Genomic DNA, 21,673 nt, shown 5'->3' with positions numbered 1-21,673 from the left:
GGTTTCTGGGGAGGGCAGCCTTATTGTGTCCTGCATGGTAGGACACTTTACACTCCAGGCCAGTAATACGTACTCAGGAATCATTGTAGAACAAAGCATTGCAGTGTATGTTTGCTGGCATTCAAACAACATCCGTTCTTTATCTCTCTGTGTTATCCTCAGAAGAGTGAGATATAATTCATGGGCACCTGGTTGAAATAGAGTGCTTTTCTTCAGGGGACACTCAGAGGAGCCCATTTCTGCTGGGCTGTTTGCCTGTGGCTAAACAGAAATGTTCCCCGCTGTTAGCCACAGGGAGGTGGGAGGGTTGAGGGGGTAGCCACGCGGTGGGGGGAAGCAAAATGCGACCTTGTAACGAAAGTACATGTGCTATGTATGTAACGTTAACAGCAAGGTATACCCTGAAAGAGTGTAGCCACTGTTTTATAAAATGTGTCTTTTTAAATACCACTGTCCCTTTTTTTTTCTCCACCAGCTGCATGTGTTTCAATGATCACAGGATCTTCTCCTTCCCAGAGGCTAGTGAAGCTTAGAAAGAAAAAAAAATGCACTCGAGATGAAATGTTCTCTGAGCTCATGTTCTCCTCCCACACTGACAGAGCACAGACAAATGCGTGGAGGCAAATAATGTCAGAGTGCAGGAAAGCACAAAATGACCGGGAGGAGAGGTGGCGGGCTGAAGAGAGTAAGTGGCGGGCTGAAGAGAGGGCTGAAGCTCAAATGTGGCGGCAGCGTGATGAGAGGAGGCAGGATTCAATGCTGAGGATGCTGGAGGACCAAACCAGTATGCTCCAGTGTATGGTTGAGCTGCAGCAAAGGCAGCTGGAGCACAGACTGCCACTGCAGCCCCTCTGTAACCAACCGCCCTCCTCCCCAAGTTCCATAGCCTCCACACCCAGACGCCCAAGAACGCGGTGGGGAGGCCACCGGCCAACCAGCCATCCGCCACAGAGGATTGCCCAAAAAAAAGAAGGCTGGCGTTCAATAAATTTTAAAGTTGTAAACTTTTAAAGTGCTGTGTGGCATTTTCCTTCCCTCCTCCACCACCCCTCCTGGGCTACCTTGGTAGTCATCCCCCTATTTGTGTGATGAATGAATAAAGAATGCATGAATGTGAAGCAACAATGACTTTATTGCCTCTGCAAGTGGTGATCGAAGGGAGGAGGGGAGGGTGGTTAGCTTACAGGGAAGTAGAGTGAACCAAGGGGCGGGGGGTTTCATCAAGGAGAAACAAACAGAAGTTCACACCGTAGCCTGGACAGTCATGAAACTGGTTTTCAAAGCTTCTCTGATGCGTACCACGCCCTCCTGTGCTCTTCTAACCGCCCTGGTGTCTGGCTGCGCGTAACCAGCAGCCAGGCGATTTGCCTCAACCTCCCACCCCGCCATAAACGTCTCCCCCTTACTCTCACAGATATTGTGGAGCACACAGCAAGCAGTAATAACAGTGGGAATATTGGTTTCGCTGAGGTCTATGCAAGTCAGTAAACTGCGCCAGCGCGCCTTTAAACGTCCAAATGCACATTCTACCACCATTCTGCACTTGCTCAGCCTGTAGTTGAACAGCTCCTGACTACTGTCCAGGCTGCCTGTGTACGGCTTCATGAGCCATGGCATTAAGGGGTAGGCTGGGTCCCCAAGGATACATATAGGCATTTCAACATCCCCAACAGTTATTTTCTGGTCTGGGAAGAAAGTCTCTTCCTGCAGCTTTTGAAACAGACCAGAGTTCCTGAAGATGCGAGCATCATGTACCTTTCCTGGCCATCCCACGTTGATGTTGGTGAAACGTCCCTTGTGATCCACTAGAGCTTGCAGCACTATTGAAAAGTACCCGTTGCGGTTTATGTACTCGGCAGCTTGGTGCTCCGGTGCCAAGATAGGGATATGGGTTCCGTCTATGGCCCCACCACAGTTAGGGAATCCCATTGCAGCAAAGCCATCCACTATGACCTGCACATTTCCCAGGGTCACTACCCTTGATATCAGCAGATCTTTGATTGCGTGGGCTACTTGCCTCACAGCAGCCCCAACAGTAGATTTGCCCACTCCAAATTGATTCCCAACTGACTGGTAGCTGTCAGGCATTGTAAGCTTCCACAGGGCTATCGCCACTCGCTTCTCAACTGTGAGGGATGCTCTCATCTTGGTATTCATGCGCTTCAGGGCAGGGGAAAGCAAGTCACAAAGTTCCATGAAAGTGCCTTTATGCATGCGAAAGTTTCGCAGCCACTGGGAATCGTCCCAGACCTGCAACACTATGCGGTCCCACCAGTCTGTGCTTGTTTCCCGAGCCCAGAATCGGCGTTCCACAGCATGAACCTGCCCCATTAGCACCATGATGCATGCATTGGCAGGGCCTATGCTTTCAGAGAAATCTGTGTCCATGTCCTGATCACTCACGTGACCGCGCTGACGTCGTTTCCTCGCACGGTATCGCTTTGCCAGGTTCTGGTGCTGCATATAGTGCTGGATAATGCGTGTGGTGTTGAATGTGCTCCTAATTGCCAAAGTGAGCTGAGCGGCCTCCATGCTTGCCTTGGTATGGCGTCCGCACAGAAAAAAGGAGCGGAACGATTGTCTGCCGTTGCTCTGATGGAGGGAGGGGCGACTGACGACACGGCTTACAGGGTTGGCTTCAGGGAGCTAAAATCAACAAAGGGGGTGGCTTTACATCAAGGAGTATTTCAGGCAGGACTTCACGGAGGGTTCCAATAAGAAATGGTGCACCTAAGTTATTGTTCTTATTGGAACAAGGAGGTTAGTCTGGCCTCTGATTGATACATGGCTAGATTTACCTCGCTGCACCTTCTCTGTGAGTGACTACAGTGTGACCTAGAGGAATGAGTCCCCTAGACAGGGGAGGGGGGGAAGCAAACGAGTACAAAACAAATCTGGTCTATTTCTTGTTTTGATCCACTCCATCTATCTTTTACATCTTTGGCTGGCAGCAGACGGTGCAGAAGGACTGCATGCCATCCACATCTCATGGCTGCTCGGCAGAAGATGGTACAGTACGACTGCTAGCCATCCTCATCTCTTGCCTGCCCGGCAGAAGATGGTACAATACGACTGCTAGCCATCCTCATCTCTGTATGACTGCTAGCAATCCGTATCGCCTGCCTGCTCACCATAAGACGGTTCAATAGGACTGACTGCAGGACTAAAGAGAATGACCTGGTCAAGTCACTCCAAATTTAGTCCCTGTACCCATGTCTGCCCAGGCGCTCCCAGCCGACGTGGCCAGGAGCACCTCGGACACGACGATGACGGCTACCAGTCGTATTGCACCGTCTGCTGCCACAAGGCAAGCGGTTACTGCTTCTGTGTAGCAATGCTGTACCGCGTCTGCCAGCACCCAGGTGACATACGGTGATGGTTACCTGAGCGGGCTCCATGCTTGCCGTGGTATGGCGTCTGCACAGGTAACTCAGGAAAAAAGGCGCGAAACGATTGTCTGCCCTTGCTTTCACGGAGGGAGGGAGGGAACGGGGGCCTGACGACATGTACCCAGAACCACCCGCGACAATGTTTTAGCCCCATCAGGCATTGGGATCTCAACCCAGAATTCCAATGGGCAGCGGAGACTGCGGGAACTGTGGGATAGCTACTCACAGTGCAACGCTCCGCAAGTCGACTCTAGCCTCGGTACTGTGGGAGCACTCCGCCGAGTTAATGCACTTAATGCACTTAGAGCATTTTCTGTGGGGACACACATATATAATTATATATATAAAACCGATTTCTAAAAAACCGACTTCTATAAATTCGACCTTATTCCGCAGTGTAGACATACCCTAAGAGACAATACTTCTCCACTCACAGGCAGTGAGTCTGTGTATAACAATAGAAAACTTTTATTAAAAGGGAAAGGGGACTCAGCATTAATTTGGGAAAACACCTTAATTCAAAAGTGTGCAAACAATAAGTCAACCCCTGCCCCCAGTATCTTGGGCAATGCCCTTTGCATGATTTTCTTCACCCACTTTTGCGGTGTGACATGTGAGGGATGAATGTCCCTTTAACACATCACTCTCCTTTTCTCTCCTCTGCACCACACTCAGCTGGTTGTCTGAGGTCAGAGAAGTCCCAGCATTCTGGGTTGCGTGCCACTCACTGCCAGCTCTGCTTCTACCTGCAATACCGTATTCTGAGATTTCACCGCGTAGCCCAGTGAGTTCTTAGTGGTTTCACGGGGTAGTGGGGAACCTCATTGCTGCTGCAGGCTCTCCACTGTCTTTCACTGTAACAATGACCCCACCCCATGTCTAAAGTTCAGTCCCCTACCGTGTCATCAATGATTTCAGCTCTAGTAATCCCTGAGCAGAAACAAAGACTCTTACGTGAGTGCATAGGTTGCATGTAATGGAGGCCAGGGACTAAGCCTCCCCAACCCTCGTGCCAAAGTGGGGGGGCAGTGGCGGATTTGGAGTCCCCCGAAAAGCTCCCACCGTGGCCCCAGGGCTGGAGGAGCTCTTGTTCCCCGCTGTGACTCCAGAGCCGCGGTGGGGCACAGAGCTTATCCGGTCTCGGGTAGGGGGGAAGGAGTATGTGGGGGTGGGGCCTCGGAGTGGGGGGGAAGAGGCGAGTGGGGGTAGAATGGGGGTAGGGCCCTGGGTGGAACAGTGCAGGGCCACGGGAGAAGGGGTGGAAAGGGGGAGAGGCTCCAGGCTTGGCGCTCCAGCCAGGTCAGAGAGTACCGAGGCTCAGAGCTTGACCCCAGCCGGGGCTGAGCTCTCAGCACCCCCCTCTGGTTGGGACCACAGGAGGGTGCTGAGAGCAGCAAGTGGGGGCAGGTCCTCGGCCGGAAGAGGCAGGCAGGGGGCTAGCCTTCTCAAGGGGAAGCTTCACCCACCGCCCATGCATGAGCGAGATCAGCTTTATCATTAACACTGTGTAAAGGAAAGTCAGACAGCTTCAGGAACTCCCCATCACCAGAGAACATGTTAGCGTCTGTCTGACTTCTACTTTGATTTGGCAGCGCTACATCCAACTTAGGGAGTGAAGCTCCACTTAGGGTGATCCCCTCAATTAGGGCATAGTCAAAGGAGTTCTGCTGCCCTTTAGTCATAGAATAAGGATAATGGCGTTCCAGACTAAAATCAATTTTAACCCCAAACACCCACACTTGATCACTTTGGCAAAGCAGGTCTGCTGATCACCTAGGGAAAGTTGGGGTGCAGATATGGTCTGAAGTCCTGAAGTCTTTTCCTTCAGTGCATCAGTAGATGTTGGGGAGAGCTCATTCAGACCCTGCTCACGTAAACAAAACCAAGTCCTGTGCCAGGGAAATCTTGGAATCCTCATTCCTGTAAGCCAGGGCCTCCCCCTCGAGGGGCGAGGGCTGAGTGCCAATAGCCATGTCCCCAGCTCTCCTCAGTGAGTACCTTGCACTAGGAGCGAGCATTAGGTTTGAGGGTTTTAACCCCTTCACATATTTTTCAAGGTGACACCATATCCTTATGCCAGTAGAGTAATGTTGTTATGGTAACATGGTGGCATCGCACAGCCACCTCCGAAGGTAGCTCCCAGAGTGGGATGCTTGGGAGGGGGCTGGCACAGCTTGTGTATGGGGAGGTGTGTGTTGGGGACCAGCCTGGCCTCAAAACGCTTTGGTTTGAAATGAACCTTGCTGCCCACCCCTGGTTCAGCCACCAAACTGCAGAATCAGTTGTTCACTGCGCTGGAGTGGCTCTCTCCAGGGTGAGTAGGTCGCCAGCACTTCCCGTCTAATGGCTCTGTGCCCGAGAGGGGCCCAATCTATCGGGCCAATGAGCATGTACTCACAGCCCTGCTCTCTGTGGAAGGAGGAGCCAGGCAGGCCCCTGCTTTTTTGTCCTGCCTGATGTCCTGATGCATTTTTACCTTGTGCCCTTCTCTGGTATGAGTGGGGGGGGGGGGGGGCGGAGCGTGCCTGGAGTCCTGCTCCAATCCATATTCTATACACAAGGTGCCTGCTGCCATGTGAGTCTCCTTGGCCACGCTTGCCAGGTGCCTATCCAGGATGGATGTCCCAGCCTGACGCAAGGCAGTGAGAAAGGGACTGCTCCAGACGCTCTAGCCTTCAGAGAGGGCAGTTCATCCCCTGCCAGGCCTCTGAGCTGTGCCCCAATAACCACGCCATTAGCTGTGAACGTCTTCCTGCTGCCACCTTGAGTGGGCAGGGACTCTGCATGCACAGGTCCAGCTTGAGGGACTTGTCCTTGGAAAGCATGGCTGAACGCTTCCCCAGTTGGGAACACAGAAGAACCGGAGCAGAGGCCATGGCAGTCTGCTGCAGCAGCCAGTGTTGCTCTGGACACCTCTTTGCAGCCATCACTGAACTGGGAAAGGGGCAGCAGGAACACTGGACCTGGTGTAGAGCTCCCCAGACCCCGCCTGCATTCTAATTCCTGGGTTGGAGAGATGGGGACCCTCCCCAGCTGGGGGCTTGGAAGGGCCCGGGGGGGTCTGATATCTGGCTTCTCTCTTCACAGGCTTGGCGGATGAAGACTGCTTGTGGTACCGGGACAGGAATGGTTCGTGGCACCCTGGCTTTGACTGCAACTTCTTCACCTTTTGCTGCGGCCACTGTTACCAGCGCTACTGCTGCACCGACCCCCTGAAGCTCATCACAGAGCCGCAGCAGAAGCACTGCCTTGCTTTCAGGTGAGAGGGGCACGGAGCCTGGCCCGAGCTCCTGCTTGGGCACGCTGGTCCCCCTGGGAACGACTGTGTCCCAGCACAGGGAGGGAGTGTTGACAGGGTTCTGGACAGGCGATCTGAGCCTAGAATCCTGCCTTCAATGCCAGGAGCTGAAGACACATGCCCATCCCCGCCTAGAGTTCGGGTGTTGTGGCTTTTGACATCTCTCCTCTCACTGTGACCAACTCTCTGTCTAGCTGCTTGGCTGCTGGCCCCCGCCCAGGATGTGGACGCCTCCCTCCCACAGGTCAGAAATAGCAAACAGCAGCAAGGTCTCTTCATCTCCCTTCCTCCGAGTAGGAGCAGGTGCCCGGCCGGGTGTTGGTGCGTGTGTGTGTGAGGAGCTCTGAGAGAGGGGCAAGCGCGGCAGGTAGTTCTGGGTGTGTCGTTCTGGGAAGTAGCTGCACAGGCTGGGTCAGGCTGCCATGGTCGCTCTGTCTCCCGCACTGATGAATCCCCACAGTTTGTTGATGGTGTTACGGCTCCAGGGGCGTAGCTGTCGTGAGGTGGTGGTTGCACTGGGGAAGTGTCTCTTAAGTGGTGAGGGCTGGTACTATGCGGCTTTGTCTCTTGGGACAAAGACCTTGCCCTGGGCTTTGTGTTGGGTGGGGAGGCCGCACAGAGAGTGGAACCAGGGCACCGTGCTTATGGTGGTCTGTGCTGCTGAACCGCTGGGTTTGCTGCGTTTTGGAGCTTTTCCAGGCCCTGCGTTTTCATTCCCAGGTGCAGCAAGTTGTGATAATCAGGCTTGGGCATCACCTTGGCCAGCTTTGCCAAAAGGATGCGGGGAGTGGGGTGCAGGTGGGTGCATTTGCTGCTGTGACTCTTCGGGCACCCAGTGGCTTTGAGGAGCCCAGAAGGAGCCCAGGCCGCTGACTGATGTAACAACGTGCAGGCAGATGCCTTCAATAGCCGGGAGTCAGAGGAGGTGAGTTGTTCAAAGTGCGTTCCACGAGCATCAGCTCTGCATGGGCTGGCGTCTGCTCCTCAGACAGTGCTGGACTCAGCCGGGCGCCCAGCTGGCTGTCTCTGATCTGGACGGGTGGGTCTGGCCATGTCCGGGACTGCTGCCCTTCAGACCATCCTGTGTCCCCAGCTCTCTCTGTGGCTCCACACAGATGCTGAGTAATGTGGGGGAAGATTGAGCCCCAGGTCACTGCAAAGGTGAGGGCCCTGGGAATGGGAGAACTGTTGCCCATAATGACCCTGTGAGTGGATAGAGAAGGGAGGGATCTGAGCCACTTCCTGGCATAACAGTTCACCCCAGGGCCTTATGGAGGCAGGACCACGCTTACTGATCGGGGTAGCCAGTGCTGCCAAAGGTAGCTGTTCCTTCCTCCGACTCTGGTGGATGGCCTCTTCCTGCCAGAGTGCAGGATGGTCTCTGTCCCTGCCCTGGTGCCTGACATGAGGAAGCAGAGCACAGCAATGCTCTGGCCATGGTCCCTTAGAGCTGTGAGGGGAGGTGCAGAGCCATCACACAGGCCTTGCCTTCTACAGGGCTTCCCCCCATGCCAGGGGAATTCCCCTCTGCCTGGTTTGCTGTGCTGCTGAAGCTGGGATAGATGGGTCACAGTGCAGTGCTGAGTCAGGGCCTCTGCGGAGTGCCGTCGCCTTGAGTTCCTCCATGTGCAAGAGAGAGATGAATATCTAGTGGTGAGTTTGTAACAGGAGCTGCTATTGCAGCGGGTCTCTAGTGGGTATGATTACTGAACACTTGTGGCTTGTGGCCAGGGCACAACTGGAGCGTCACCTGCCCATCCCTGTTGCTTTGGGCTCTACCCAGAGTGAGACAGAGTAAGGGGGAGAGATGGCTGTAGGCACGGGGTGAGGGCACAGCGCACACGACAAGCTGATGGGGGCGAGAAGGTTGGCGTGATCAGTAGCGTTGAGTCGACCAGCTGGAGGGTGAGGCCACAGGGCTTGTGCCTGGCTCAGTACTGTCTCCTCCTTAGCACTGTGCTCACAACAGCTAAATCCCCCCACAGGCTCCCTCCCAGCCCCCCACAAGTGCCAGGCTCCTTGGGTTTGATTGTGGGAAGAAGTGGCTGAGATTGGTGCTTGTTCTGATCTCTCCCAGCAGCCAGACCTGTAGCCAAGCCCCCACGCCCCAACCCTGCTCTTATGAGCTTGGCATTTCTGTTGCTCCCATGACGCTGCTGTGGTGAGTGGGTAGGTTCTGGCAGTGGGAGGGGGCTCTTGGGCCAGTTCAGTGCAGGGCTTTGGAGATAAGGAGTGAGCCTTGTGTTTGGCCCCAGTGTTTAGCCAGGAGCCTGTGCAGAGCGGAGCACAGGTGTGTTGTGCTGTGCACACCTGTGCTGTCAAGTAGTTTGGCTGCTGTGTCTTCATCACTCCTGCTGGGTGCATTGCCCTGTGGCCTGGTGGCCAAGAGTGGGGGGATAGCCACAGCCCTGGGGCTCAGGCTGGGGCTCAGGTTGCTCACCAGCCACAGCTGGAAGAGGGCATGGTTTGCAGCCCTCACTGGCTGGCTATCCAGCCATGGTGACAAGCCCAGGAGGTCCCTAAGGCAAGCAAGCGTGTGTGAGTTGCCACAGTGGACAGGCTAGAGGGGGAAGTGAGAGCAGTGGGAGGAGGCTGCCCATTTTGGGGGGTTGGGGTGGGAGACTCAAGGGGAGGGTTTGTGCGAGGGGAGAGGGCCACATAATAAAGGCAGAGCGAATGGGGAGGGATGACTGAAGGATTCAGGTTGGAGATGGAGGGTGGGAAGGAGCTGAAGGAGGGGCTGAGGTAGGAGGGGAGGAGCTGGAGGGAAAGGGAGGGGACTTGGCACCTGATAGCACCCAGCACTGAAGATCCCCTGCAGTCTGCTCGGTATGTGTGTAGCCAGTGCAGGTGTGTGTGTGGCTGTGTACGGGGGCTGGTAGCTGTGTATGGCCATATAGAGGGTAGGGTGGGGCTCTGTTTGGGGAGGCGTCTTGGTAAGTGGCTATAGTGCAGGGGGAGGGGGCAGCAGCACGTGCCCATTTAGGGGAAGGCAGCACTGGGGCAGGGCTCTGCACGGGGGGCCACTGGCGGTGCATGGCCACAGGTATGTGGAGGGGGCAGCAGTGCCTGGCCATTTATGCTGGGGGGCGGGGAGCTATGTATGTGTGGGGGGCGGCAGTGCATGGCCCTGTATATGGGGCATGCGGTGGTGCATGGCCGTGTACATGCGGGTGGGGGGAGCAGGGCTGGGTATGTGAGTGGGGGCAGTGGTGTGTGGCCATGTACATGGGTGGGGGATGGTCGTGCATGGCCACGTATGTGGGAGGAGGCAGTGGTGCATGGCCGTGCGTGAAGGGGCTGGCGGTGTGTGGCATGCAGTGTGCTCCAGTGCCTGGCTCATTCCCATGTGGGTTCCAAACTCCAGGGGCAGCGTGTCTCTCATCCCTGCAGTGGAGCCCTGGGTGGAATGAAGACCACTGTTCCCACGGAGCTGTGGCTGTAGCATGGCTGAGGTGCAGGGCAGAGAGATTAGGGGAGCTCTACAAAGCCTGCCTTTCTCTTCTCCATTGTAATCTCTGGGGAGGATTTTGACTGCTGCTATGATCTAGGTCTCCAATGACTCATGGCACAGGCAGCCTGTCAGGGTTCCCTCCCTCCCCACTGTGAACTCTGGGGTACAGATGTGGGGACCCACATGAAAGACCCCCTAAGCTTATTTCTACCAGCTTAGGTTAAAAACCTCCCCAAGGCACAAATCCTTCCCTGTCCTTGGATGAGTACTGCTGCCACCACCAAATGAGTTAGACAAAGATTCAGGAAAAGGGCCACTTGGAGTTCCTGTTTCCCTAAAATATCCCCTCCAGCCCTTTCACCCCCTTTCCTGGGGAGGCTTGAGAATAATCTACCAACCAAATAGGTAAACAAGGTGAGCACAGACCAGATCCTTGGTTGGATTCTTAAATCAGATTCTTAAAACACAGAACTTTATTATAAAGAAAAAAAAAGTAAAAGAAACACCTCTGTAAAATCAGGATGAAAGGTAATTTTACAGGGTAATAAGATTTAAAACAGAGAGGATTCCCCTCTAGGCAAAACTTCAAAGTTACAAAAACCAGGGATAAACCTCCTTCTTAGCACAGGGAAAATTCAGAAGCTAAAACAAAAGATAATCTAATGCATTTCCTTCCTATTACTTACAATTGGTAATCTTAGATGCTTAGGTCAGATATGGCTTTAGGAGATGTATTGTCCCTGCCCTGGTTCCTCGCTGACCTGGGGAGAACACACAGAAACACAAAACAAAAACCTTCCCCCACAGATGTGACGGTATCTTCTCCCCTTATTGGTCCTTTTGGTCAGGTGCCAACCAGGTTATCTGAGCTTCTTAACCCTTTACAGGTAAAGGAGGGATTTTATGCTACCCTTAGCTGTATGGTTATGACACAGCCTCTACTCGATCAAAGCACTGCCCAGAATGTCACGTGGGGCATTCCCAGGGTTGGGGAAGGGGTTCCAAGTCCCAGCCATGCACAAACCCCAAGCCCACCCATTAATCCTGTCATCTCCACAGCCCTGGGGAGGGAGGGCAGGGTCCCAGGGTTCATTCCTTGCAATGCGCAGGGATCAGGCACTGCCTGTGACCTGCACGTCTCTCTTTGTGTAGCATGTAGCCAGCCTGAGTCTGTGAAGGATCCACTTGACCTAGGGAAAGGCCGCATTGGGCACTCGGGACAGTACTTGAGACTGCCCTGTAACCACGTCTGCTTGTGCCCCACAGCCCAAAGACCGTCGCTGGCATTGCCTCAGCCGTCGTCCTTTTTGTGGCCATCGTTGCCACCGTCCTCTGTTGCTTCCTGTGCTTCTGCTGCTACCTGTACCGGAGACGGCAGCACGTGCGGACAACCCTCCAAGGTAGGGGCTGGCAGCACAACTACCCTCTGTGCTGCCACGGCCTGGGGAGAGCAGGGTGGGCCCAGGAGGAGGGGCAGAGGGGCCCCAGAGGGGGCTCAGGCACAGCAAGTACTCGGTAAAGGTTGGTTGGTTTCGTTCTCTTTGGCTCTAGGCTGGGGAGAGAGGGGAGGGATGCGATTAGGGTGACTGTAGTGTGTGTCCCCAGGAGGGAGGGGAGGAAAATATTGACTAGCTGCTCATTAACTGAGCCCTGTCCATCCTGTGCACTGAATGCTGCATGGGGAAAAATACAACATGGCCATGTATCATCATGCATATGCACAAGGGGCGGGGGCTGAATTAAGCTTGCACAGGCAACCTTATTTCTGGTATTTCCTAACTTCTGTGTTTTTGACTTTGCAAACTTACCATAGTTTTTTGTGTGTAATTTTCTAGGTTTTTAAAATAGCAAACTGAAAAATCACAAATTGCATAATGTGCCTCATATTGACACCCACATGGGTCATCATCAGGTTTGGAACCTTTTGATCCACTGCACAGATCTCTATCACTTGAGCTAAGGAAGTAATTGATCACAGCAGTAGGTTGTCATCCTCTATATGGACCAGCACTAGAGAGACATTTTGCTAATGGGTTTCACAGATATTTGCTGACAGCAGAGGAATGGTGAGACCCAGGATTTGTGGGTCTATTCCAAGCTCTGCAGGAGAGTATTCTCTAGTGGTCACAGACATAGAATCATAGAATATCAGGGTTGGAAGGGACTTCAGGAGGTCATCTAGTCCAACCCCCTGCTCAAAGCAGGACCAATCCCCAATTAAATCATCCCAGCCAGGGCTTTGTCAAGCCTGACCTTAAAAACTTCTAAGGAAGGAGATTCTACCACCTCCCGAGGTAACGCATTCCAGTGTTTCACCACCCTCCTAGTGAAAAAGTTTTTCCTAATATCCAACCTAAACCTCCCCCACTGCAACGTGAGACCATTACTCCTTGTCCTGTCCTCTTCTACCACTGAGAATAGCCTAGAACCATCCTCTCTGGAACCACCTCTCAGGTAGTTGAAAGCAGCTATCAAATCCCCCCTCATTCTTCTCTTCTGCAGACTAAACAATCCCAGTTCCCTCAGCCTCTCCTCATAAGTCACGTGTTCCAGACCCCTAATCATTTTTGTTGCCCTTCTACCTGTTCCTCCCCCCCGCCATACACACACATATTTCACCCCTTTTGCCCTGTCTCTTTCAACCTGTCCCTAACCCGTCCTGTCTTTTCCCCAACTTCAGCTCCTGGTCCCTGTTAAGCTGTCTGCAGTAGCTCAGGAGCATGAGTACCACCCTCAGGGCAGACTGTCAAGAAACAGGACACACACCCCAAATTGGTTGTGAGTTCTATATTTATATTTCACCAACCAATCAAGTGTGAACTCCTCAGACACTACAACAGCCTCAACATGGAACCACAGACAGTCCCCTTGGGTACTCCTATCCATCTCTGGGGGTTATAGTACATGAACCTTATGGTCCCTTCTATCCCTATGATTCTATGATCTTGCCACCCAGAGAAGCTTGCCTTTGTGGTTGATGGTCCCTTACACTCAAAATCACAGTAATATTCAGGTTACTCCCAGTCCCAGAGGATTTACCGCAGGTCACTTGCACTTCAGATCTTACACCAAAGACAACACTCGTAGCCAATACTATAATACATTAACTAAAGAGTTAATAACTAAGAAAAAGAAATGAGTTATTTACAAGTTTAAAGCAGGTAAACATACACACACAAATGAGTTACAGTCTTAGGTTCCAAAAGGTAACAGAGGCTGCCGTAATATGCAAGCCCTATATGTCCTCTAGGGCTAACCCAGGCTAAGCAGCTGGGGATCCCTTGCTTGTGCTTAGAAATCTTGCCCTCACAAAGTCCAAGGAGCAAAGAGATCCAGTTTCTTCCTGTCCGGGATTTTTATTCCCTTCCCCCAGAGCTCAAGCTGATGAACTAGTCCTCGTGCATGGCTCCTCTTTACTGGTATCGGGGGAGCAAACAACAAAGTATTTTGTTCTCTGATGTTCCACAACAATTCGTCTGGTGTCTAAATTCCCAGCTATACATATAAAATGATGGGGTCTAAATTAGCTGTTATAATTCAAGAAAGAGATCTTGGCGTCGTGGAGAGTTCTCTGAAAACATGCACCAAATCTGCAGCGGCAGTCAAAAAAGCGAACAGAATGTTGGGAATCATTAAGAAAGGGATAGAGAATAAGACTGAAAATGTCATGTTGCCTCTATATAAATCCATGGTACGCCCACATCTTGAATACTGCGTGCAGATGTGGTCGCCCCATCTCTGAAAAGGAATTGGAAAAGGTTCAGAAAGGGATAACAAAAATTATCAGGGGTATGGAATGGCTTCCGTATGAGGAGAGATTGATAAGAAAGTGACTTTTCAGTTTGGAAAAGAGACGACTAAGGGGAGATATGATTGAGGTCTATAAAATCATGACTGGTGTGGAGAAAGTAAATAAGGAAATGTTATTTACTCCTTCTCAGGTTTCAGAGTAACAGTCATGTTAGTCTGTATTCGCAAAAAGAAAAGGAGTAGTTGTGGCACCTTAGAGACTAACCAATTTATCTGAGCATAAGCTTTCATGAACTACAAGTGAGCTGTAGCTCACGAAAGCTTATGCTCAAATAAATTGGTTAGTCTCTAAGGTGCCACAAGTCCTCCTTTTCTTTTTACTCCAAAGAAAAGGAAGTATTTCTTCACACAAGGCACAGTCAACCTTTGGAACTCTTTGCCAGAGGATGTTGTGAAGGCCAAGACTATAACAGGGTTCAAAAAAGAACTAGATAAATTCATAGAGGAAAGGTCCATCAATGGCTATTAGCCAGGATGGGCAGCGATGGTGTCCCTAGCCTCTGATTGCCAGAAGCTGGAAATGGGCAACAGGGGCTGGATCACTTGATGATTACCTGTTCTGTTCATTCCCTCTGGCATTGGCCACTGTCAGAAGACAGGATACTGGGCTAGATGGATCTTTGGTCTGAACCAGTATGGCCATTCTTATGTTCCTATGTTCTTTTGTTAGGCAGGAGATAACACCTCCTGTGATAAACTAGTATTTCACACTTGATAATGCTTCTCTCCTGTCTGGTACTTTTATAGGTTCAGAGCAAACACTTAAATATTACCTTGTAATATGGGTAAGGACACGATTTTGTCATGGAGGTCACATATTCTGTGACTTTCTGGGACCCCCAGGACTTCTTTTGGGGCAGGACTGGAGCAGAGGCCCGCAGAACAGCTGGCCAGTGGCCAGCCCCGGGGCTGCTGGAGCGGGGGGGCGGGGTGTGAGGTGGGGCACGGGGTGGCATGGCACTGGAGCAGCAGACCGGCAGTCAGCCCTGGGGCTGCCAGAGCAATGACCACTACATCCAGCCCTGGGGCCACCAGAACAATGGCTGTGGGGGGCTGGCAAACAGCTGACCGGCAGCCAGTCCCATGGACATGGAGCAACCACCGCCGGAATGGTGGCTGCAGTCAGCCCGGGACTGCTGGAGCAGCGATCAGGCTGGGTCAGTAGCCCCCGGAACCACTGGCCAGTGGCTAGCTGGGGGTCCGCCAGAGCATAACGGCCGGGGGGGCTGCCGGGATAGCTGACCAGCAGTCAACCCCAAGGCTGCCAAACAGCTGACCAGCAGCCAGCCTCTGGCCTGCTGGTGCAGCAGCTGGGGTTGGGTCAGCCCCCCTGGGAATGGAGCAGCAGCGGTCAGTGGCTGGAGCAGATTCAAGCCCCAACAGTGCTTTGTTTGTTCACCACCACGCCCCAGGGTATTTTTAGTAAAAGTCAGGAACAGGTTGCAGGCTTCCGTGAACTGTTTATTGCCTGCGACCTGTCCCTGACTTATACCCGTGACAGAATCTTAACCTTAAACATGGGACACAGGTATTATAAGTGAGATTAATGCCGGCAGCCATTTACAAGCATTCCATAAAGTCTAAACACTAAACACATTTTCATAACCCTAATTCTTACTTTACAAATACTAACAGACAGGGGAGCCAGACTGGTTTCTAGCTATGCATTTGTCAATGCTAGGGGCCTGGCATGAGCTGGCACCTGGCTTGCGAGCATCACAGTCCTGGTCCCATTCTCCACTCATCTATATAATAAGATTCCAGGATTGTCACTCTGACATCTAGAGTGTCTGCTGAGTACGTGTGAGGCAATGGAAACAGCTCCAGGCCTGGTTGAGGCCTTTTTTTTGTTGAGAATATCACCAGATTCGCAGTCTCTTACCATCCAGTTTTAAAGTTCTCAGCCATATTCCTCATGATTTTGCGAATTACATCTCAGCAGATACCAAGGGATGAATGGGCCCATGGGCGGCAGGTGAACCCCAGGCTCAGGGAGGCTAGCCCCCAGTCCAGCCCACCCTACCCCTTCTGCCCAAGGGCCCACCCTTCCTGCTGGAGGACAGAGCCCCCCTACCACCCTCACGGTTGCCAGCTCCCTCCCACAGTCCCGGGCTGCCCACAGATCTGGAGTGCCAGGTGGTTGGGCGGGCGGTGCGGCCCCCCACCCCCAGCATGCTGGGCAGGTGGCAGGGCGCTCCTCCTCCAGCCCCAGAGCACTGGGCAGGAGGGCGGGTGGCATGGCCCCTCCGCAGCCCCAGAATGCCCCCCTGCAGCAGAGCCCCCCACAACACAGCACTGGGAAGCAGGAAGGGGCCTTGGGGCAGAGCGTGGGCAGGGCCATGCAAGACTGTCTGGGGAGGCTTAGCCTTCCCCGCCCTTCAAAACCTACTCCTGAGGGCATTCTGTGCCAAAAAAAAATTCTTCACACAATATTTTAAAATTCTGCAAATTTTATTTGTCAAATAAATGTAGAGGCTCCAGCATGGCATTGGGGAGCACAGGCCACTGGCCGCACAGAGGTGGAAGATCACTGTGCAGCTCTGTGCTGAACCCAGCAGTGAGGCTGCACCCAACCCTGACACAGTGCAAGGGCCGGGCCTGGCCCAGAAACACCCCAGGGCCCTGCTCCTCCGTGTGGGCAGGCAGGCTCAGCAAGGCATAATCCAAGTATGGAGGGGCTTAGTGTGGGGGGATCCAGGTGTGGGGTGAAAGAATTCTGTGTTGGGGATCCGGCTGCACAGGGGATTTGGATACACAGGGGCTTGTTGGGGGTGGTGGTTCTGGATGTAATGGTAATGGGACTCTGCAGGGGGGTGAAGGTGGTTGGAGTTCAGCGGGGAGGTCTGGAAATCGAGGGGATAGAGCTTGGCACGTGGTTCTGGGTGTAGGGAGCTCAGTGAGGGGTCCAGATGCTGGGGAAGTAGATGGGGATCCAGGTGCAGCTGGTTGGGGCTTGGTGGGGTGGGGATCCGGGTGAGGGTGGCTCATTGGGGTGGTTCAGGTGCAGGGGGAGTGGGGCTCATCGGGGGGATTCCGAGTGTCTGGGGGTGAGGCTTGGTGGGAGGGTGTGGACATGAGGGGGGCTAGATGCACAGGGGTTGGGCAGATGCGGGTGCAGCTCCCTGTATAGGGATCCCTCCTCGTGCAGCTCAGGAGCGATGGGTGCAGGAAGTGGATGGGGTGTGTGTGGAGTTTACAGAGTTTCCTGCAGCCAGGGAAGAAATCTGGGGGTGGGTCTGACCCAGCCCCAGATGCCATGTAGGGGAAGAGGAAGTCCCATCCTAGCCGGGACTAGCAGCTGAGCCTGGCGCAGGGAAGGAGCCACCAGCCAGGTCTTCCCCAGTCCTGCCTCCTGCCCTACTGTGATTTACTTCTCTGCTGGCTGCCCTGGGCACCCAAAACATACTGCTGGGGAGGGTTGCATGACTGCTTTTGTGGCTTCCCTCTTCTTCCCCATCAGAAAGTCATTTTTCTACAGGGAAGCAAAGGAATCTGCAGGGGACATAAATTCTGTGCATGTGCAGTGGCACAGAATTCCCTCAGGAGTAAATACCCTCTGCCCATGAGTGGGCCCTAGAGACTGCGAGTCCCTCTCCTACCCCCACAACTCGATGGAGGGACATTCGCAGGGAGTGGGGGCACCTCCTGTGCTCCTTCTGTACTTGTTCTGTGACTCTATCTCTGGGGCTGCCAGCCTAGCACTACTCGCTGCACTGTGGTCACTGTACAGTGTTGGGCTGGAAGGACGAACTATCTTTGCTCTTTGCAGATAGTGAGTTTTGGGGGGTGTAGCATCAGAAGCAGGTTCCTGGGGCTCTCAGCAGAGAGGTTCACTCAGGATGTGGGTGTCCAGCCCAGCAGAGCTTGGGATGTCACAAGGAGAGGGCCCCACTGCTCAGGGGAGAACACGTACTTTTGAAAGTCCCACAGGGGGTTTGGAGCAGTCACCTCCTTCTCTGGATGCCTGGCCAATCTGGTGGTGAAGCTTGAGTCTTTGGTGTTTGCAAGGGAGCTTGAGTGTCTCAGGGAGCTGTTTGATGCAGAGTCTCTTGCAATGGTAGTGTCTGGGGTGGCCTGGTGGGATCTCTCTGTGGGGGAGTCTGGAAGTTTGTCAGAGGGCTGGGTTTTTCGGAGGCTCTGAGGTGCGTTGGGGTCTGGCTTGGAGAAAGCCTGCTGGAGGTGTCTCAAAAGGGGATGGGGAGGGGGTATTCACTGCAGAGTGGCGTTGCAACTCTGGGGCTTGAAGCACAAACCTTGTCTTTGTTGCACAGGCCAGGAGATCCCATTGTCCAGCTACCCAGCTCAGCCGCCATGCACCTACCCTGTGGATCCCAAAGCTGGAGCTGCACCCCCCCAGCCAGGCTATGCCCCCATGGCCATGTATCCGCCTACTGCCCCAGCTGCACAGTATCCGATGTACCCAGCAGGCCTCCCACTGTACAACCCAACAGGTAAGAGCAGCAGGAACCAGAACACTGCTTGAAGCTCTCTTCTTTACAGAGCTGTGTCCCTCCAAAACTAGGAGCCCTGGGGTTTCCTCCAACACCAGTTGCTTAGGGGACAATCTGTATCCTCTGCCCTGAGATCCAGTATTCACAATCACATTCTCAGAAGGGCTCAGCACCCAGCAGGTTCCATAGGGAGTGGGGGTTCATTGTTCTCTGGGTTGGGAGGGAAGGGGGTGTTTGTATACATTGAGATGGAATAAAGGGTCCCAAAGTGTCAAAGGCGTTAACATGATCCTGTCACCATCCAACTTTACCCAGTGCTTACCGAGGCCCAGGGCTTGGTAGGTAGAGACCTCGGCCTGCTCAGTCCCACCATAACACATTTCTTAACCCTTTAGTAAAGAGACAGAACAGAAGGGAAACCAGTGAAAGGGTTGTGTTGTAACAACCTCTCTCATTCCCTGTCCCTTTAGCTGGAGAGTCTTGAAAGGAAAAAGCCCCTTGTCTGACTCTGACAGTCTTTAGGTGGTATCAGAGTGGGTAGTAACCCTCTGTTTGGATCAAAGAGAAGTTACTGGGCTGGAGCAGTCGCTGCTGCGGCTGTTAGTCTGATCCCGCGTCCCTAGCGGATGAACCAAGACAAACACAGAGAAGTGGGGAAAGAACAGAACAGCCAGGAGAGGAAACGCAGCTTCTCTCTGGGGTTGACTCTCAATTGCTACGACAGTGCTGGAAAACCCAGGCCCAGCACATGGTCTGATCAGCCACTCTGGCTACCTCTACACAAACACTGCAATTACACACCTATGGCTGGCCTGTGCAGCTGACTGGGCTCGCGGTTAAGGGGCTGTTTAATTGTGGCATAGACATTCAGGCTTAGGCTGCAGCCAGAGCCCTGGGACCCTCCCATCTCACAGGGTCCTAGAGTCTGGGTTCCAGCCTGAGCCCGAACATCTGTACTGCAGTTACAACCCCTCAGCCTGAGCTCCTTGAGCCTGAGCCAGTACTGGCTTCATCTGGGCCCCCCTCTCTGGCCTGGTATGGTCAGGACATCTCTCAAGGTTAAGCAGAAGAAGATCCGGGGTCCCTGGAGATGGTGGGGGTGGCAGCTGTGACCCTTCCCCATCTCCTGTTTTTCAGTCCACAAGTGTTGCAGAAGGCAGCTTCTCCTGAAAATCCCTTTTTGAGGACCCCAAAAGGGGTGATGGGTGGAATAGCACAGCCCCTCAGTATTTTATTTATGAATTCGGCCTGGTGTCCAACATACCGATTGTGGTTAATTGATTTCCAGTCCCACCCTTCTCGTGTTTACCAGGCATGTTCTTAACACAGTCCTTTTTATATTGGAAGCCCCTTTTGTTTGGATTAATTCTGTCTTCGGTCTCGCCTCTGTACCTTTTCCCATCTGCATATGTTGTTATCAGTTCTTGGGACAGTTTATGAGCCTTCACTCATGTTTTACAGCTGAGTTTACAATTAGGGTAAATGTGTAGGCCCAGTTATCGCAACGAGGGGGGGGGGTCTCCATTGTTCCCCATTTTGGGAGGGCAGGGGAGGGAGTCTGTGTGGTTCCCGATGTGGGAGGAGGGGTCTGCCTCTTTCCCCACGTGGGGAGGGGGGCTCTGTGTCATTCCCCATGGCGCTTGCGTGCTGTGGCAAGCCTTGCCCCATGTGCCCATGCTCTCGCCAGGGGCTCTCTGGCAGTGCTGTCACTTGCATGCTCTTCCCCATTCCTGCTCCCTGGGGCCTGAATTCACCCCTCAGCCTGTGAGCTCTACTCACCCAGGGCTGAGCTGGAGCCCCACTCTTCAGAGCTCATCTGCTTGCCCTTGTGCGGAGGCAGCAGCCCCAGGGGGCTTGTCTGTGGATATCTGATGGCACCAGGTCCATCCAGTGGTGAGCTGGAGCTGTTTCGCACTGGTTCACGCGAACCGGTTGTTAAATTTTGAAGCTGGTTCAGAACCGGTTGTTAAAGGGCTGGGCAAACTCTGGCCCACAGGCTACATCTGGCCTGCAGGACCGTCCTGTCCAGCCTGCCTGAGCTCCCGGCTGGGGAGGCTCCCCTGGCTGAGAATCCCTTTTTACTCACCCAGCGGCGCTCCGGGTCTTCGGCGGCACTTTGGCGACAGGTCCCTCAGTGCCGCCGAAGACCTGGAGCGAGTGAAGGAACCGGTTCTTCAGATTTTGGCAGAGGGAGAGTGCACTGTGGGCTGGCTTGTAGAACAGTGACAGCCTGTGTGTTCAATGGGCATGGGATGCCAATCGCTCATGAATCCCTGCAACAGACCCAGAACTGATGGCCCTTGCATACCGAGGGGAGCTGGGCTAGAGCCCCTGCCTTAAGCCCCAGAATGCCGGAGCTTGCCCTCAGCTGGCCGCAGCAGCAGCAGTGTATTGGCTGGGTGTGCTGCAGCCTCCCCACTCACGTTATCCCCAAACCCCCGGGGCTGGGGCATGTGGGAGCCTTCTCACCCCAGTACTTGCTGCACTTGGTTCTGCTGAATGACACTCTGCATCTCTTTCCTCCACAGCACCTCTACCCTATCTCCCCCCACAGCCCACCTACCCTGGAGCCTGAGGAGACCCCAGAGAGACTGCAGAGTCAGCGCCTTGTGCCCTGGACTGTGAGCTTATGAGCCCCTGCTGTGGGCTTATCTGCTGCATTGTGACTCCTGTGAACCTAGGACACCCCGTGCCTAGTCCCAGACTAGCCATTGCCATCTTCTCCCTCAGGAAAGCAGTGCAGCACATCCCTGCCCTCTCCTGCCTGCTTCACTGAGGGAGTATGCCGATTAGGGTCCCCCTGTGGTCTCCTGGGCATGCCAAATGGGTCCCCCCAGGGTGTGCTAAATGGGGTCCCCCTGCAATCCCCTGGGCATGATAAGTGGGTCTTTCCAGGGTGTACTAAATGGGGTATCCCCACAGTCACCAGGGCATGCCAAGTGGGTCCCCCTGCAGTCCCCTGGGCATGCCAAGTGGGCTACCCCAGGATGTTCCAAGTGGGGTACCCCAGGATGTGCCAAGTGGGGTCCCCCTGCAGTCCCTGGGCCATTTCCGAGGGTCACAGCTCTGTCTTGCCTTAGTGAGGGAGGCTGCGTTCTGAGGGACCAGAATACACGGCATGAGCACAAAGGAAGCTCTTGTGCAGCCAGACACTGGCTCCTTTGTGGGGCGAGTTCCCTCTGCTGAAGCCGCCTTTGCAAAGGCTCCACCTGAGCTCGGCGCTCACAGGCACCAGGATCTCAATAGCCCAATTGTGAGGGGGAGCAGAGCA

At 53.7% G+C, this 21,673-nt stretch overlaps 1 protein-coding gene across 1 annotated transcript in view; it reads left to right on the top strand.

Annotated features, from left to right (window-relative positions):
• SHISA4 (shisa family member 4) overlaps positions 1 to 20,977 on the top strand; it is a 43,899-nt gene extending 22,922 nt beyond the window's left edge. The window contains exons 2-5 of the mRNA XM_077839475.1: positions 6,477 to 6,648; positions 11,408 to 11,541; positions 18,223 to 18,402; positions 20,931 to 20,977. Coding sequence (XP_077695601.1) covers positions 6,477 to 6,648; positions 11,408 to 11,541; positions 18,223 to 18,402; positions 20,931 to 20,977 — 533 coding nt within the window. The remainder of the gene's footprint in view (positions 1 to 6,476; positions 6,649 to 11,407; positions 11,542 to 18,222; positions 18,403 to 20,930) is intronic.
• The last annotated feature ends 696 nt before the right edge of the window (positions 20,978 to 21,673 follow it).

Source organism: Eretmochelys imbricata, chromosome 21, assembly GCF_965152235.1.
Source record: "Eretmochelys imbricata isolate rEreImb1 chromosome 21, rEreImb1.hap1, whole genome shotgun sequence".
NCBI lineage: Eukaryota > Metazoa > Chordata > Testudines > Cheloniidae > Eretmochelys > Eretmochelys imbricata.
Note: the sequence above shows the minus strand (reverse complement) of the source record. Positions and strands in the feature narration are given on the sequence as shown.